At 35.2% G+C, this 18,958-nt stretch overlaps 1 protein-coding gene across 1 annotated transcript in view; it reads right to left on the bottom strand.

The window, feature by feature from the left end:
• Positions 1-18,958, bottom strand: part of AKAP6 (A-kinase anchoring protein 6) — a 211,012-nt gene that overhangs the window by 60,215 nt on the left and 131,839 nt on the right. The window contains exon 8 of the mRNA XM_059849889.1: positions 15,853-15,973. Coding sequence (XP_059705872.1) covers positions 15,853-15,973 — 121 coding nt within the window. The remainder of the gene's footprint in view (positions 1-15,852; positions 15,974-18,958) is intronic.

The raw sequence follows: 18,958 nt of genomic DNA, 5'->3' as shown, positions 1-18,958 counted from the left end.
CATCTCACCTATATTAAGCTGTCGGATTTCTGGCTTGGAGAAAATCTTTTGCTATTGCATCTGTCCCTGACATAAAGACACAAATAATAGTAAATTCACAGAATTCCTTGGTAAAATGATAAACTAGCTTATTTCACTGTTAGAAAATGTATGCCTCATTCCTAGGTTTCACTTGTTTACTTTTAACTTCCAGATGTTTTATCTTCTTATACAGTTGCCAATAGCTTGAATGTCTGTGAAAGCATGAAGTCACTACAAGAATCAAACACAAAAACAGATGACTTGCATTGATCTTGAGTTATCTCTGTTTGGTGTTTCTGGGATTACAATTTATAGAACCATAACACAGAGAAGATGAACAATTTTTGCAGAGGCTAGTAAACTCAAATATACACATTTTGGAGATTCTTAAGGTGCATGGTTTTTCCTAGGAAGCGAAGTTTTGATAACTTGCCCCTAATATAAATGAAAAACTATGGATTTGGATTTAATTTGTGCTTATGGACAGTACAGCATTGCCTTGTAGTCCCATTTTGGCTTTTGCTTGTTGCATTTTCCTGGTTCATTTAAAGATTGATGCTATTCATGTTAGAAAGGCGAATAGGGAGCAGGAGAAAAAGAACATAGCAGCAGGTGAAGTTGATGACAAAAAAGACCACATTCAGAGTATGAATACCATACTTGCTCCCATGGAATAACACCACTGAACATCAGAAATCCTAATAATCAATGAGAGTTTCATCCACAATATGAGTATTTTCTACTAGGCATGATCAACTGCTCTAGATCCACTCTGGAAACGGTCAAGTTGAATGCAAAATGATCATGACAGACCAAGGAATCTGCCCTTTGTGGTTAGCACTTTGTAATGAACAGCACAACATCCACATAGTAATAGAATCTGTCTTAAGGATATTAAAAGAAAAAATAGTTCTGTAAAGATACAGCAAAAAAAATTCAGAAATTGCTTTCAGCAGAAAACCATCACAAGTTCATGATGACTTATGTTGTCTCACTGAAATGCTAAACTGTACTCTAAACAAACTGATAAACTGGTAGCTACAGCATCGATATTCAAATCTATGTAACACTTGCAATGTCAGTGGCTATAGAGACTTGTAAGTTATTGCTATTTTAATGTCTGAATTCTAGAAGATGAAACAGGACATGTCTTGAAAATGGGAAAAGATATGCATATATCTGAGAGGGGAAAAATGCTTCAAAGGACTGCAGCAGCAGGAAATACCAGGACACAAAACCAGTAGAGAAGTAATATAATACAAAGCAAATTTAGGATATTTTGAATGTACATCAGCTATAGTGAATACTAGGGAAGACATGAACTTTTGTCTTCCTGGCATTCTCTCAAGAGATTCTGGTCCTGCTTTGTGGAAAACCTGTTCTGGTAACCATGCATGCCACAATAGCTGCCCGGCTGTTCAAATACAAATTAGAAAAGATCTGTGGCCATTAAAAAAAAGATATATGCTTACAGTAATGTGTATTGATATCTTCAACTTTAACTGCTGCCTTTTTAATAGATGTTTGTTATGGGAATATGTGTAAGGAATTTAGTAGTCCCAAAGAAAGATGGAAAAAATGTAAGAAAACAAATCAGAAAGGATGATGGATAAAGAACAAGAGTCCATTTCCTATACTGTGTTTTTTCAAAAATTTTATGGAGTATCTTCTATTGAGAATATCAGCAAAATATGTGACTGATTTTTATGGTGACAGAACCTTGGTCAATGATATCTGCACTTCAGTAACATGAATAAAGTGGTCTCACTTCTAGGTTTAAGTGGCTGTATTTCCTATCTTAACAATCATTTTATAATTACTAACAATTCTAAAAATAAAAAAGTACACCTTGTTGAATACTCCACATCCTTAACACTACTACATTACCTTTTTTTCAAATCTATGTCTAATTCAACTATTTTAGGCCATTTTGTTTGCTATTTTGCTAGAGCTATAATATGTTGCTATAGAACTGAAGTCCAAAGAAACTGAAGTAATGAATACATATTTTAGAATAGGCCATAGAGCTTTTGTACATTAAATTACTACACTAGCACTACATTAACCCTATTAAAGTTATTTTTTACAGCTCATTGGTGATTGGCATTTGGTACTGATGTTTGAAGAATTGCCATTGTATTGATTTTATTCTATGCTTCTTTAATAAAGTGTGAAAGAAATGGAAGAAGCAGAATTTAACTGTCCTTTAGTAAAACTCTTAAGCTCTTAAGAAAAAAGTTCAAATATTTAAACCATGCAAAATTCTTTAGGGACATTATATTTGTTTTTAATTTTCCAACATTTCATAGGCCTGAAAAAGTCCCACTAGTATGAATACATTTACACTTGATTGGTACCACAAAAAAGACTACGTTCAGAGTACAAATATCACACTTGCTCTCATGGAATAACTCCACTGAACATCAGAAATCCTAATAAACATTACTGCAGACCCTTCTCAGGACGCCAGTGCACATGCTGACAGCACAGTGTAGTAAGCCACCTGCTGGCCAAATCAGCCAATTAGCGATTTTCATCTAATAATTAGAGGATCATACAAAGAAGAGATAAACATACAAGTGCATAAACCCCAACAGCTAAAGACTATTGGAACTAATATAAATGTACATATAAAAGGGAGTGATTCTTCATCTTATTTTAGGTTTTCCAAAAGTGGTCACCACTTGACTCTGGATACCAATTGATGAAGTAATGGTCTCTTGTGTTAAAAACACAGAGTAACTATATTCTTAGGCTTTCACACATCATTTTATTAAGTAAGGTTCCATGGCAGGTCATCTGCCACACTATATCAGCCAGCTTCTCAGGAATGACTAGAGGAGACTCTGGATGTGAAAATCCTATATGGCTTGCAAGCATCTTCCCTGGAAACACAGGCTAAACAAAAATATGTTGGCTGGCATCGCTCCTTAGAAGGATGTAGGAACTAAGCCTACTGTGCCCATGGGTCTGGATCCAAATATAACCATACAAAGCAGGGACAACAGTCAATGTACTGACCACACTGTGCATTCAGACTCACAAAAGAAGAGCATGTGATATATAAGGACTGACAAGCTGCAGAAATGCCTGAACAGATGAATTCTTTTCAGAATTTCAGCAAGACCCTCAACTTCTGGATGATCTGACAACTAGAGATCAAAATATGGGAAAGTGCCTGGTTTTGAGATTTACTTAATGAGAATCTGGTGGAGTTAAAATCTGCAGCAATAGGATAACAAATTCTGGCCATGGCAGGTTAAGTTAGCAAGTTAAAAGACATAGCTACAAAAAGAATTCAAAGATGCAGCAGTTTCTGAAGAACCTGGAAAATTGACGTTATGCTCCTGAATGGAAGAATTTAGAGAGCACAAGAGTGCAATGCAGAATGCATGTGACTGGAAAAGGTGTGGATTCTGTGCCATTTTTAGCCTTATAAAACCATTAACATCAATAGAAAAGCCTTTCCTCACAAGACCTCTACATGAAATTCACAAAAATATCATATTTATGATCCAAATGGTCTATGCTGATTTTAATGAAACCAAAAACCTGAAGCATCAGATCTCCCATCACTTTGGGTCTCCCTGTTTGGAGAGTTGTTCATGATACATATAGGCACCAATAAACATAAAAGTTTTTGAATGGTGTGCAAGTTATTATAGTAGTATATTTCTAGTGACCGTCTTGAAGGGAAGGAAACAGGAAAATGGTAGAAGATTAATTTTCTGGCATGAATTCACTTGGGTAAAATACAGGAAATATTTCTCCTCGCTATTTAAACATACAGGGGTAAATCAGAATCTTTTAGCTACCATTAGAGCATACCTCAGCACTAAAGGCAAGATTTCCTACCATGGCAGTAAAAACATTGTCTATGAAAATGGTTAGTTCACAGAGAGAATACCCTGTTCTTAAGTCAAGATACAGCTTGTGGAAGGCATGGCTTTCAGAAGAAAAAAACTCTTCCCATATACCCTGCAAAACAGGCAATGCTTGCTGTTTCTTGTTGCAATTGGACAGCAATATCCAATGTCTCTTTTAATCTGGCTTCAAACAGGAAGAGTTGAATTTAATTAATATGAACCAAACCGAAATGTTTCCATGAAATGCACATTTTATTGCTCAATATTTAATATGCTGAGTAACTTTGAAATGTGCCAAGAAGAGCAAAGCTCACTTACTTAGCATTTGTGCTGTTAAACAAAATACAGATACACATACACACACACACACACACACACACACAAATATATATATATATGCCCAACTGAGCTAAATGAAAACACACTTCTTTAAATAGCTATATTCTCCTCTCTCTGCATCTATGCTAAATTCCTGAATATGTTAATCTGATTTTATGGAGGACTGAGTATTGATCATTGATGTGTAGAGATAAATCCAGCACTTCAATTGAGGAAAAAAAACAGGTAGGATGTGGGTCTGTCTGCAGATGAAGACAGCTGGTGGTGTCTTAAAGGTGATCTATTGCCCACCAGGTAACTCATGGGGGATTACTTCTCCTGGAAGAAAAGTGCAGTGTTCATAAGGGAAAAGTTGTGCTGTTGCTTCCAGGCAAGACAGAAATTTCTAGTTTCACTGATTTTAGAAACCAGAGCTCTCTGAGGGTCTCAGTTGGAAGGAATCCACTCTAATTCCAACTTATGTCACACTCATTCACTACTTCTGCTATGGTGCCAGGAAAAATTATAGAGGAACTGCTACAGGAGCTCTGTATAATCAGGAGATTCTCCTAATGCCCAGTTCCTTCAAATAATTTTACTATTATATGACTGGTATCTTGCTGCATTGCCCACCCCTCTTGTCCTCTCTCCCCCTCCTCTTTTTTATTTTCTCTTGGCCATTAACCTGTTTTATTCATCACTTTGTATTGATCAAGGCAAAAATCCATAGGCTTTTGCCAAGTGTGCAAAAAATTTTTAAAAGTGTTTGTTTGTGTCTGTTGAAGACAGAATCGTCTGCCAGCTCTTCTGCCTGTTTTCCTGGGGTACTCCTAGTTTCTCCTGGCCAGCAACAAAGTCCTTCAAAAATCAACATATGGCCCCCACAAATGACTCACATTCTTTCACGTTTTCTGCTTTTAGATTAATATTCCTGTCCAGGTTTCCATTAAAGGGTTGTTTATGGATTGCCTCCTCTTAGACATTTCTCTTTCCTATGCTTACACTGACATCAGCTACTAACTACAGGAAGGGTGTCAGGTCTATGTTACACTGGAATACCCCTAGAAGCTCAGAACGATGAGCACAAAAGCCTACAGATATCTGACAAAATCCACAACAGAATGCTCTGCTGTCCTTTCAGATCACTGTTCCAAAATATGTTTTTGGCACCATGGTGAGCACTGTTGCCCTGGAAAAAAAAATTGTAAAATATCCTGTTTTTGGCATTTTTCACAAGTATTTTGGAATCAGTTTATACCAGGATTTTTTGACCAATAGTAAATGTTTTGTCCATTACATTTTGTGGGCTCAGGGTCTTTGCTTTGCCACATTGCATTTTCCAGCACTTTTACCAGGCTAACAGAATTCCCTTTTCCTTCTCTTTAGGGTGATTTGGGGGATTTTCCATTTCACATGTAAGTGCTCATCTTCTTCAGATATGCTATATTCAGCTGGAATGCCAGGGAGCAATCACAGTGACTTTCCTACTTCTTTCAGGTACTGCTTTGATTATTGTCTTTCAATTGAAACCAGAGCTTGGGTGAGTAGAATTCTTCTAAAACAACTGTAGTAAACTTTAAGAGATGGCATCTCTTATTTCAGGGCTTGTTTGTTGATTGACTGCACTTATTCACTGGTTTCATCATGATTTCATTGCCCATCTGCAGTGCTTGGTTGCATCTTTCCAGTCTAATTTTGCTCCTTATCAGTGTTGTTCTGCAGCTGACTCTATAATCCAGCTGGTATCAAATTAGTCATTGATCTAATAGCATAGTTGCAAATATAGCAATTGAATGCCTGGCAGCCTTCTGCATTGCTAGAGCACTGAGAATCTTTACATTTGCTCAAGCCACATTACCAATATCTACTTCTTCATTAAAACCTTAAATTGTCAATGGTTTCAGACACTATATTTTAATTTCAAAGGTAACTGTGATATTCAATCTGGCTGCCTGTCTCTTTTTTGTCAAGAACACTTCTATTTCTACTTTTTCTGTTGCCTGTTACACTACATATGTTGCACTGAAATGCCAACATTTTCAGCCAGTCTGCATCTGCCCTGCTTCATGGGTTCTTTCAACTTACATCTACGTGTGTGTTCTGCTCTTTCTGTTCTGGCACTTCTCTGGATAGTTCTCCCACTGTTTGGAGACATATATTAGATTGGTTTTACCTTAATGTCTTCCCTCTGAATGGTAACTGTGTATTTCACAAGTGATCCTGGCAAAGAGATAAAATTAAGAAATGTTTCATGTCTATAGTTACACACGGTTGCTCTAGTTCCTGGCACCTTACCATATCCTTTTTTTTTTGCTTCTGGTTTTGGTTAAGAAAACTTTTTATAGCTTTTAATTGACTTTTCATTATTTGTGTCCCACTGACCAGTTCTTCTTAGAGGGTAAGAATTATATACTCTTGCTGAAAAACGAAAATAATAGCAATGAAATTTTTTAGGCAACAAAATGGGATCACAGGACTGTCCACTTCTGACTTCTGATGGTGTTTAATTGATCTTTCAACATATTTCAACAAGCTTAGAGTTCTTAGGAATTATTGTTCTTCCACCTACATAGCAGACACGGTAGAATGTGTCTGGAAGAAGGTCATCAAAAAATAAGCGTGTTAGTCTCAATACATGTAGCTTATTTTTGAGAAAAAGCAATGGGTAAAGCAGAGATAATCAAACTCCAGTGCAATGTCTGTCAAAATCTGGGCGTATCACAAATGAGTTTCAAACTGGAGCCTTGCATAAACACTATACAGTGGTACAAAAAATACCCTCTTTTTGTGATATCAGGATGAGTGAGTGGTAAATTTAGAGAGTCTGATCTTCATAGCCTCTTTATCCAAACAGTGGAGAAAGTGGTAAGAGAGAAAGTGTTTTCCTGAAAATATTTCAGAGTACTTAACAAGCTTCTGCTCTGAATTAGCCCTTAGAGAAAACTCCTCATGATAGGGGCTGGTCTACTTTGCTCCCAGAGTAGTTGAAGTAGTCTTCACACATGGCTCCCTGTCCCAGAGTATTACTGGGGAAATGACAACCTCTGCATAGTTTTCCCTGCAGCTTGTGACATAGCTAGCACATGTCCTTCACATCTGTAATAGCACCTGTCGTTCCAGAACAGGATGTGAAGGACCCTACAGCTGTTTCCCCCCAAAAGCATCTCATCATAGAGCCAACTTTAATATTTACAGATTCATGATCACTGGGATTCTATAGCTACCATGATTTCTGCAATACAACAGCATCCACAAGAAGTTAAGAACCACAAGTATTTCACACTTGCCACAGGAATTGGCTGCAGCCTGCCCTAAGCCTCCACTGGACCTGATGTAGCCACAACTGCAAAAATTATGAATTAAAGTAGAGTGATTGCTTATTTTACCTTGTTAGAAGGAGAAATTTAGACAAAATGCTGTAGCTATTTTTGGTACAATATATCAAAAGTGTATACACACAAAGTAAAACTATCACCCAACCTTAAGTATGTAAAAAGGTTTCAAATATATACACATAAATAATTTATATTGATATTTTACATATTTTCAATATATAAATACAGTCTATCATATATATTTATAAAAATAAAAATACAATACATATACAAATAAAAATTCAGGAGATTATAAACCAGTATACTTCACTGCAACTTACTTTTTATCATTTAGACATAAATTCATTGTATATATTGCCACTGAAAGTTTATGAAGATTTAGTGAATTTGGGTTTCCTATAGAAAACCTGCCAAAAAGCTATTCTGTGGTCATTTGTTTTGTGTTTATTTTTATGAATGAAATATTACAGTATTGATTATTTTTGAGGTATACTGATGAGGACTAATTTGGAAAGAAAATAGTAGTTCCTGTATTATGTTTATGAAGCAAAACATCACAGACAAACCACACAGTTCCTATGAGTTAAAAAAAAATTTATATTTTCTCCTGGACTATGATGTGGAAAAATAGGGAAGTACATTAAAAATTGGCAACTAACTTGAGGAATAGAGTAATAATGCTATTGCCACCTATAATTTTTGCTCATGATATTTTTATCTTCACTGCTTTAAAACAGAGGGATATGCCAAGCTGCTAAAAAAAACCAGTATCATGTCCATGCAGAGCTTCAAAAATCATGTTGTTATTGTGTTATTAACATTCCTCATTTTATCTTATTTCAATATATTAACTGGAGAGACAAGTGGAAGGCAGCTTTAAAGTCTCACTGCTTAGGACCTTATCTTGCTATTTTATAGCAGCAAGGGCACAAACAGAGAGCATGTGGAGTTGACTAAGATGCTTGACGTGATGACTGTAAATTGTCCATGTTTTGCAGCTGTAGTAAGGAATGGTGATGACAGCTATGTGGTACACATTTACTTTTGTTTGAAGTCAAATGCTTCTTTCATTCTAGACACACTGCTTTAATCTCCAAAAAGCTGTGCTGGTTTTTGCTACAAGCTCAGTAAATACTGCTTTGCTACAATGTGAAGTTCATCGTCAACATCATGCTGGAAAAAAGTGGAAGAAACCCACTTAGTCTTGGGAAATGCATGAAGCCACTTCTTGCATAAATACAGGGAGTCTGCTCCATAGAAATTACAATACTGTCTTCAAAATGCATGTTTACATTTGAAATATATTGTGAAAGCAACCAAGAAAATGTAAAAATATTTTTCACATTCTTTTTGTATTCAGTTTCTAGATGTTTTAATTCTGTAGATGAGGGAATCGATATTTTCCTATTGTAATTATATAAGACATTAAAACTTAACATTTCTCTTACATTCATTATTTCTTAACATTCATTTAAGAATTTTCCCAACAATATTTATATTTTCTGCTTTGAAAAATACAAAATTTGCCAGAATTAGCAAGGAATTTAATCCTATTACAGGAACATATGAACCACTGAAAAATGAACTAGTTGTTATAAGATGGGTGACAAAGGAATTTTTACTCTCTTCCCCAGTGCAACTAAAGTGAAAATACATGTGCAGAAAAATGTAACCAATTTCATCACCCCTTAATAAGATAGTGGGAAACTTTGCTGTGTCAGGTCCTGAACTCATCTAGTTAACACTGTAATAGCAGTCAGACTTTTACTGCTATTTGGTATATCATGCATTTTTGAGACTTCTCATACAAAACATGATTTTCCTACCTAGTGGAGAAAGTCATTGAGGTTCTTAATCTGCTGGGAAAAAAAATCCAGCCTAGCACATGAAAATTACTGAACTTTGTGAAAAACAGTAACTGAAGCCAGTTTTGTGCAAAGTCATTTTAAAATACATGACAGTTAAAAACATACTACAGTGTAAGAAACAAAGATTAACTTCCACTGAGGCATGTATCAACCCATGTATGTTGACATAAGTACAGACATACTATTATCTAAGAAATAGACATGCTATTGTTAATGAGTATCTCTATGGACATTATTTTGCACATACTTTGTCAGATTAAACTTTGTCAGATAAAATAAAAGCTTTCACTTTGGGACATAATTTGCCATCAGGATTAAAGTAATTTTTCATAAAGGCGGTGATTTTTGCAAGGTAGCCTAAAAGTTGATTAGCAAACTATAATGACTCTTCTGATTGCAATTAAAAAGCCCTTCCAAATGGGTCAACACACCTAAGTGCTATCTGCAGTCATTTAGATTTTAACATCATGGTTATTACTTATTATCAGGCTGCACAATGAGATATTGATTACTTTTAACCTTTAGAGCTCAGAATTCAGGAAAAGTCGAGGCACTAGCACAGCCTACCTTTCCTGTCTAGTAAACTTATGGCCTTTGGTGGAATTCTAATGATTCCTATTGGCAAGGCAAAACTGAAATTAGTTTATTCTTTTGGCTCTTGCAGAAATGATGACATGCCTAAAAATACTGCATGCATAGCAGACTTGTAGTTACTCCCTACAAGGGGTTCAATCCTGACGTGTGCTGAGAGCTTCCTCTAAACTGACAACCATCATTTTCTTCTGACTAAAACTGACTATTTTTGCAATTCCATGCAGGCACTGATGGGTTACCAGACAGACAGAAAGAATCCTGGACTGTGCAGAATATGCTGCTTAGGAGCAAATATCTTCACATTTTATAGTTTATAACCAATCCCCTAAGCATATTGTCCAAATATATCACTCTGCAGGCTGTTAATCTTTTAATAAGTTTTCTTTATATGGAAAATCTACTTGAAATAAAGACTGAACTGCAATGCAGCTTTAGTAGGTACACAGAACTTGCTTTAAATGGAACAAAGTAATCCAATTAAACTAATCTGGTTTACAAGTTAAAATGATACGAAGAACATTAATTGATCCTTATAGGCTGCTGCTATTTGAGCCGTCTCTCTGTTTGTGCAGCATTTGGAACAGCTTTGCACATTTGTATCCTCTAACAGCAGAGAACTCTCCAGTTCAGGAGAATTATGGGCAAGAGAAACATACAACTCTTATGTGTTAGATTAATTTGCAGAACACTTGGCATTTTATTGCCAAGTAGTCAAATTGTTCCAAGTTGTTCCGGAAGGTTGTTATTAATAGTATGTTTTCTGAGGAAAGTTCTGTCTACTTTTGGAACTGCATTTCTGTTGCCAAGGAAACTCCTTGAAGCACAGCATTCTAGGAGCACACTGCTGCTTTTGTTTGCCAGTATCCTATTCATATCATCTAAGTAAGCACTTTACATACTTTAGCCTCCAGTTTCAAATGTTGAAATCTTTATGTATTTATATTACCACGTTAAATATAGTTTGTGCTTCTTTTTAAACTCAGGGACTCTTGCGAGATTATTTTAACAGTTGCATTAAAAACCAGGTTTTTGTGGGGTTTTTTTTCACAAGTTTGCAATAAATTAGTTTTAATTTGAATAATAGCTCCATAGGTTATAGCACTAGTCCTTAAGTGTTAATTATCTTTTCACTCTGAAATTAATGTAGTCATTTCCTACTGACTCCTCTACACCATTATTGAAGTGCTGAGGAAAACATGTCATTGAGTTCTGAGCCAGAACTGTTGTTGTGATTAATCCTGGTCACATGGCCAATCTCTGCCAAAAGGAGATCACTGAAAAAAGGTGACAAAGACAGTGATTTCCTGTCAGCAAAGAGTACGACAGGGCTGTCTAGAAGTGATGCAAATGAGGGAAACTTTCACCACGGTTTGTTTGATCCACTCCGGGCCACAGCACACTGAGCCAGCGAGAAAGGCACAATGGAGCAGCAGCACACCCAGAGGAGGAAATTAACTGCACCTTCCAAGCAGGGATTGAGCTTCCAGCAGGGAAACAAAAACTGCTGGGAGATTTTTTTCCCCCTCAACTTTTTTTTGAAATATATCCTTAGTTTTTGATGTGCATTTTTGTGTTATTTAATACACTGGACCACTTCCCCTTGATGAAAGAGCTCAGCAGTCAACCTGTTCAAAAGCTGTACCAACTAAATACTGTCAAAATCTTTGCACTACTACATATGGATCTTTTTCCATCTATCATAATCGTTGCTGAAGAATTACTAGTAAAAGACTTATGGCTTATGCAGGTTGCAATAAATCCACCATACACTGCTTGTAATCAGAAAAAAAAATATTTATTTTATTTTATATTTTCAAATGCTTGGTTAATTTTGTTCTGAACATACTAACAATTTTAACAATCATACTGTACTTATTTAAATGGGGTTTTAATCTAACACAATTAAGTTTTGTAATTAATCTTCAGAGGAAAATGGAAAGAATTATCATTAACTTTTCTGCCAGTATACTCACTTCTAATCTCAACAGTTCTTGTAAATACTGATTTGCTTCATTTTTGAACATTCAAGGTACAGAATCACTCAAGTTCCTACTAAAGGGCTAATTAGCAGAGTTTAAATTCTTTGGATTTGATCCTCCAGTAACGGCATATGAATACAGCTGAAGTCAATGCAAGTTCTGTGTACTTAGAGCTTATAAGATCAGGCTCACATGCAGTAGATTAAAATGAAATAAACATGATACATTTGGCATCAAACTGAGCTGCTATAGAAGTACAAAGAAGTAAGAATCCAAAACATGGAAGTGTTCCTTTTAGTTTTTTCTTAAATAATAGATAAAGCATTAGAGGAAAAATAAACTGTCATCAATTCATTCTTTTACTGCCATTTTATCAAAGACTAGCTGATTTTCAAAATCATTAGCTAGTTTAGGGCTATAATGCAGAAATCATTTAGGTCTATGTTCTCTTTTTTTAAAATTTATGAACTGAAATCTAGGAAGTCTGGAGAAAGTAGTATATTCATATTCAGTATTACAAAAAATGTGGCTATGCTCATCCTATGATAAGGGAAAAATAAAACCTAGTTAAGAGAGATAATAGGGATCCTAGTAAAAAACTATAAAGTTCCTGGAATATTAGAAAAAAAAAATTAAGCTGAGAGTTTCCTTAAGTATATGTTGCCTCTGAAAATAGATACTGTGAAAATACTCTAACCATGAAAATATATTTCATTTTCCTATATACAATATTAGCATTTATATATTGTGTTATGCTGCTTTAATGTATGCTTGCCCCTTCTGAATTACCTGTTTCATCATTGCTCCTTCCCATTCATAGACTCCTTAGGGGCAATGATTACTGTTGGTAATAGTGATACCACAGCAGGTTCCCTGGCAGGGGCTGCTTGCTGAGCTGGCTCTGAGCTGCAATTACTTGTCAGCTCAGCAACTGAGAAGAGAGATCTGTGGTTTTAGGAGAATCCACGAAAATGCAGAGAGTGCAATTAGCAGGTTCACATTTGAAGCTGTAATTGATAAAGAGAAACCAGAGCAAGACCTGTGTTTTCATAAGACCCCACGTCATTGAGGAGCTCTGGTAATAATAGCTGCCTGGGTTTCTGTCCCTGCAGACCAGAACGGCTGCGCTCTCTGGGAAGAGCAGGCAGTGCTCATGAGCACTCGACCATTCACGACTCTCAAAAAGCCTCTGAATAAAATGGGTGTCACCACTGATTAAAAGAGAGGTTTACTAGGCTAGTTTTATAAAACTATTAATACTCTTTTTGAGGACATGATTCATTGTCACACAAATCTCTAAAATTAGGGATGGTAAAGAGCTAGTGATTTATCTGGTCGTTCCTTTGCTAGTGCAGAATTGTTCCCTCAATTCCATTAGCTAATGTTATCCTTTGTCTACTTTTAAATGTCTGAAATTATCGGGCTTTCAACAATTTGAGAGGTTGCTCACTGTCGTGTTGGAGGTTTCTTGTTGGTTTTTTTTTTTGGTTTTTTGTTTTTTTTTTTTTTTTTTGTTTGTTTTTTTTTTTTTTTTTTTGAAAGAATGATCGTTCTAAATGCAATGCACTTAAGAATTTTACATTACCTGCAAATATTCCTCTTGCTTTGTGGACACTTCTCAGTCAACTCTTAAGCAAACTCCACATCTCTACTTAGGGCTTTTATTCAGTCCTTAAAAATTTCCTTGCTGCTCTTACTAGAAAGGTAAATGCAGTGAATATTCACTGCAGGAGGGCAAGGAGTCTATTCCTACCCTTTTTCAAGTGGTTTTGTAGTGACCAAGTACCAGATAAGCAGTTTTGAGATAGGGGTTCAAATCTGATACAGTAGCCTGTGATCTCTTGGCAGAAATTACAGGAAAAATAAGCTGCCTGTTCTTTGGAATCACTGCTGGTTTGTCTCTGCTGCACAGGCTGCAGACTGAGCTACTCTATCAAACTTTCTGCTTTCAGAAGTGTCATGCCTATCACGGTTCAGAATTTCATAATATTAAGAAACTCTTCCCATTTTGCATATATAATATTACCCATTTTTCCACCATATTATACTGCACATATTATTAAATTGTTGCCCTTTTTTACTCTGCTCATCATGCACTATTATCTCAGCCTTACCATCTATAATTATTCTTAGGGGTTACATTTAGAAATAAGAAAGGAAGTATATTAAATAGTATCTAAAATACTTGAACTGGCCGCTTAATCTTTGTTCCTTCTCATACTGATGGATGGATTGTTAAGTTACAATTTATATTTCTCAGGTTTTTTTTTAGTATAGGACTAAAACTAGCGGTTAAATCAGTCATGCTACAATCTGGCCTTATACGGACAGGTACTAACTACCAAAATGCCCTATTTTAGAGTCACAAGAAAATCTTTACTCATTTCTGACATTGTTTATTTCTGAGCCTGACCAAGGCCAGGTCTGTTAATGTGCAATTAAGTCTGATTAAGTACTTACTGTGTTAAGAAAAAGACAATAGCAAAAATAAAGGATAATTGTCAAAGCAAGAAATGGAGACCAGTGAATGAAACTCACAGCCTAAAATAGTTTGGATCCAAATTATATTTGCATTTATAAACATATTTTAACTCACATGACAACCCCTTCTTACTGGGCATTTTAAATAGAATAACTAAAATAAGAAAGAATAAAATTCAAAGAAACTATTAAGAAAACAGGATGCCAAAGCAAGAAAAAAATAGTTGTATTTAACAAATTATCAAATCATGCAATCATAGGAGAAAGAGAACAACTTCTATTTGACCTTGAATGTACCATTTATTTGATAAGAAATAAAAAAAAGCTAGAGGGTAGTTGTTTCTTGTCATTATAGTGTTGCTGATTCTGTGGTTAGTTATTAATTTTATTTTTTATGATTCACAATCTGCTCTTTGAAATATGCCATATGCTCAAAGCAATTCAAGGATGACAACTGTCAGAATTACTCCAATAAAAATTGCCTAAATGAGGAAGATTTACTGCAGCCTGATATTTCTGTTGAAAGCCCCTCCTTGCACCCCCACCCTTCAGACCCATAGCTCCTCAGACACACAGTGAAGCCTGAAACAATTTTAGGATCAAGTCACACATTTTGAGGAATGTTCTTACAAGTATTATCTATCTTAAAGAAATTATAAATCTGGGTTAAGACTGCTATGGCAAATAAAAGAAACCATGTGTGTCCATATGCATGTATGTACATATACATATATACATATATACATATATACATATATACATATATACATATATACATATATACATATATACACATGCATATATGTACAAATATATATGCTAGAATTAGACCCTATAGATTCACCCTACAAGTTCAAAATCATGTTGCTCAAATCACAACCAAGTGTGAAGACTTAACATGACAATATGTACTTTATGTGTAACTAATAAAAATTAAATTGGAAGAGTCCTGAATCCTGGCAGCAGCAAACCAAAATCAAGGCAAATGTCTTTCTTTCCAGATGAGGTCTGAAAGGTGGATAAAAATCCAGCTGAAAGCTCCAATCAAAACACATTTTGTTAAAAGTTCCCATTTCATTTTTTTCCTTCATTTTGTTTCAGTCTATTTATTAATGCAGTTTCATTTATTTCTATTCATCTTGAAGACAAATCTTTGTCCTTCTATAGAATTACACCAAATAGAATGTGATAAAGGGAACTTTCTTGCAATTATGATGTCGGTGCAGCCTGTCAGTGCACAGGGGATGGAAATGAGGTTGGGGACAGGGAAGGGAATTCTAATAGACACCATGATACATACAATGAACGCCGCGATATCCTGTGAGAGAAAGACTTGTCAAGCTAATCAGATCTTCTATAGCTAGGTAAAGGCAGTAACGGTAGTGCTAACCTTGTAAAGATGCTGCTGCTGCTCCTCTGACATCATCAGGTCATGGCTGTCCATCACAATGGATTCCATGTCAATCAGCCAATCCCAGAGCTCCTGGTATTCTGAATCAAAGTCCAAAAGGCTGTAGATAAGGAACAAAATGTATTATGCATAAATACTGTGTAGTTGTTAAAATCTTGAATTAGAATAATATATTCTTGAAAACTCATGATGTTCCAAGTTATATTTCTAAAGAGACATTCTGTATTTATACAGTGCGGATGAAAATGAAACCTGAAATCCAATTTAAGCCAGTGCCATGACCTAAATTCAGCAGCTGATGCCAAATCCTGACAACTGTTGGCATACTGCATTTGCTTCAAAAATTTTGAAATATAAATCCCCTATAGGTGTTGTTTAATTATTTTTAAGTGCTAGCTTTATATTGAGCAAATTTTGCAACATTCACCTTGATATAATTCATATGAAAATAATATTTACATCAAAAAATTACTCAATCCATTCAGCCATCCCTCTGCTGTCTATCTGCCTATCTCTGTAAATATCCTACGTTTATTTTCATGGATGAGTAGCTAGCATTTCAACTTAATGCCTTAAGATAGGCTTGAGTGAATATGGTAAGCCAGTGAGAACTAAGGCCAGATACAGTATTAGACAGGTGTTCCCTACAGACATGTAAGAAACAAAGGTAAGGACAGGAAGTCAAAACAATGAATCCTTGAATAGCCAGCAATCATTAAAATTCAAAGGAGGATCACTACGGTTTTCAACAAAATAAATCATTAGAATAAGGAGCTTAAAAGGATTAATGTGATTCTCTATTGAAAGCCTAGTGAATAAGCAAAGCATAGATTCTTCTAAAACACTGTGATACAAGACAGAAAGTACATGCTGAAAAAGTGCACATTCGTCAAATAGATACCTCTTGAAAAGGGATCTTCAAACTTGCAAAATTGGAACCAACAAAAGCCTTGCCAGTATCAAAAAACTCCCATACTGATCAAAGAATAGAGCATGTTCCACTGAAGCTAATTTCTCCAATTATTAAGAACTTTTTTGCAACTCCATTAAAAAATGAGGAGTGGTTCAACAGAGAAACAATAAGCTAAACAGGCTTTTAATGTCATTAGTCCTACTGCAGTTTTAGTTGTTATTAACGAGAGTACCACGTGCGTGGTAATTTTGAAAGGTTATAGATAAAGCTGTGACAAGCAGAACTGTCTCTGCTCAAGAAAGCGTTTGCTTTCCGTGGTATTATTTTCAATGAATTGACAACAAAGAAAGTATTGTATAATGCACGAATGCTGATTCCTGCGTCTGAAGTAACCCTCTAGTTTAATCCACTGTACTTAGTATACTTTTACTCAATAATTTATGAGGTGCACTTACTTAAAACTGCTTGCTGCCCCGAGAAGGTAAGCAGTGTTACCACAAAGAAAGAAGAGCAAGCAAAAAAGATCGGGTTACTTTTATTGAAATATAAGTCTCACTTAGAGTTCAGGGCTTTTTTCCTGTTTCAGGAGGTGTTTGACTCAGATATCATTTGGAAACTAAAATAAAACTAAACTCCATTTTGAATTGTATATTTGGCAGTGTTACTGAATCTTCATCCCTTCCTCAGAAAGCAGTACTACCATTCTGCATCTTCAGTACCTACTGCTCCTTTTCTTCTCTTCCATCTTATCCAAATATTATTCAAAGATGTAAACCTGGCAGGCAGTTGTTAAAACCTATCTTCTATAACAGAAGATGTTAGGTTTCATAACCTGTAAATTGGTACAGATTCAGTTGGACTTGGATGGTTTGTACCAGTGCAAATCCTAAATTAATATATGAAGATGATGTGAAACAAAGCCTACATACAGAACGGCATGGGATGCCTTAGGAAAATGCACTAGAACGTGGACTTGGATTTTTCTTTAATAGGCAAGAGATCTGCTGGATCCAAACATCTGCTTTGTGTCTAAAGGTCCACATCTTACCTACAGTCCAAATTGGTCCATTTATTTGTGTATTGAAATGAACCAATCCTTTAAAGAAACAGAAACACACTTTTCTTTGACCTTTATAAAACATAGATAAGCATTAGAAAACAACTGAATAATTTGATTTCAAAGTAATGTTCTAAACAGAAACTCAACCCAAAACCAAGAGTGAGAGAAACAGGATTCACTGGAAAAAGCCCAGGAAGTGATACAAGACAAAAGAGATTTGATTTTCTTCCTAATAGTTTACATAATGTACTTTTTCTTTCTTTCTTTCTTTTTTTAGTGGGTTTTTATTTTTTTCATTGGTTGGGTTTTTTTGTTTTCGTTTTTGGGGGGGTGGGTTTTTGGTGGAGTTTTTTTGTCTGCTTGTTTTGGTTTTTTATTGCTTTTTCTTGTTTTCTGAAATAAAGTCAAGTCATCTAGGAGTGTTTTTAAGCAGCAACTGTCTACAGCAGAAATTTGCTTGACCCTGAAGATAGCAAAGCCTACAGAGCATTATCAATATTTTTTAATATGTTTGCAATACTTTCAATGGTCTTAGAATATCTCTGATACATATTTTTAAAACCAGATTTTTTAAAATTAATATCTTGCATCTAAATGAATTAATTTAGTGATCGCTATTAAGTTACTGTTTGGAAGAGGATGCAAGTAACTAAGCTGCTAAAAAGATATTCAGAAAAATCAAGAAATTGTAGGACTAGAGAGAGGTTAAGATTAAACATATCTGTCAGTACTTCTGGGGTATATTTAATATTTCTTTTTTATTCAGAATCTACTTTTCCTGAGCTTAGCAGATCTTTCTTTTATATTGCCACAGGCAGAACCAGGGAAAGCATGGCTTCTGAAATACCGATGAGTGTCAAAGATACAATTATCATAGAAAAGATCCAGTTTTGGTTGATTATATTAATTCACCAAACACTAAAAAATGAATAAATTAGTTCATCTGTTTATTTAAAAAGAAAAAAAAATCCTCTATTAAAAGTACCCAAACATTGCCAACAAAAATGCTATAATATTAGTTAAAGGGCAGGTAAAAACTGCTTCCTTGATGAAGTTTGTTGGTTAATAAGCTAAAACCATTAGCTATGTAATAACTAAAATTACATTAAGTA

Source organism: Haemorhous mexicanus, chromosome 6 (assembly GCF_027477595.1).
Source record: "Haemorhous mexicanus isolate bHaeMex1 chromosome 6, bHaeMex1.pri, whole genome shotgun sequence".
NCBI lineage: Eukaryota > Metazoa > Chordata > Aves > Passeriformes > Fringillidae > Haemorhous > Haemorhous mexicanus.
The sequence above is the reverse complement of the archived record's forward strand: the minus strand, read 5'-3'. Positions and strand labels throughout refer to the sequence as shown.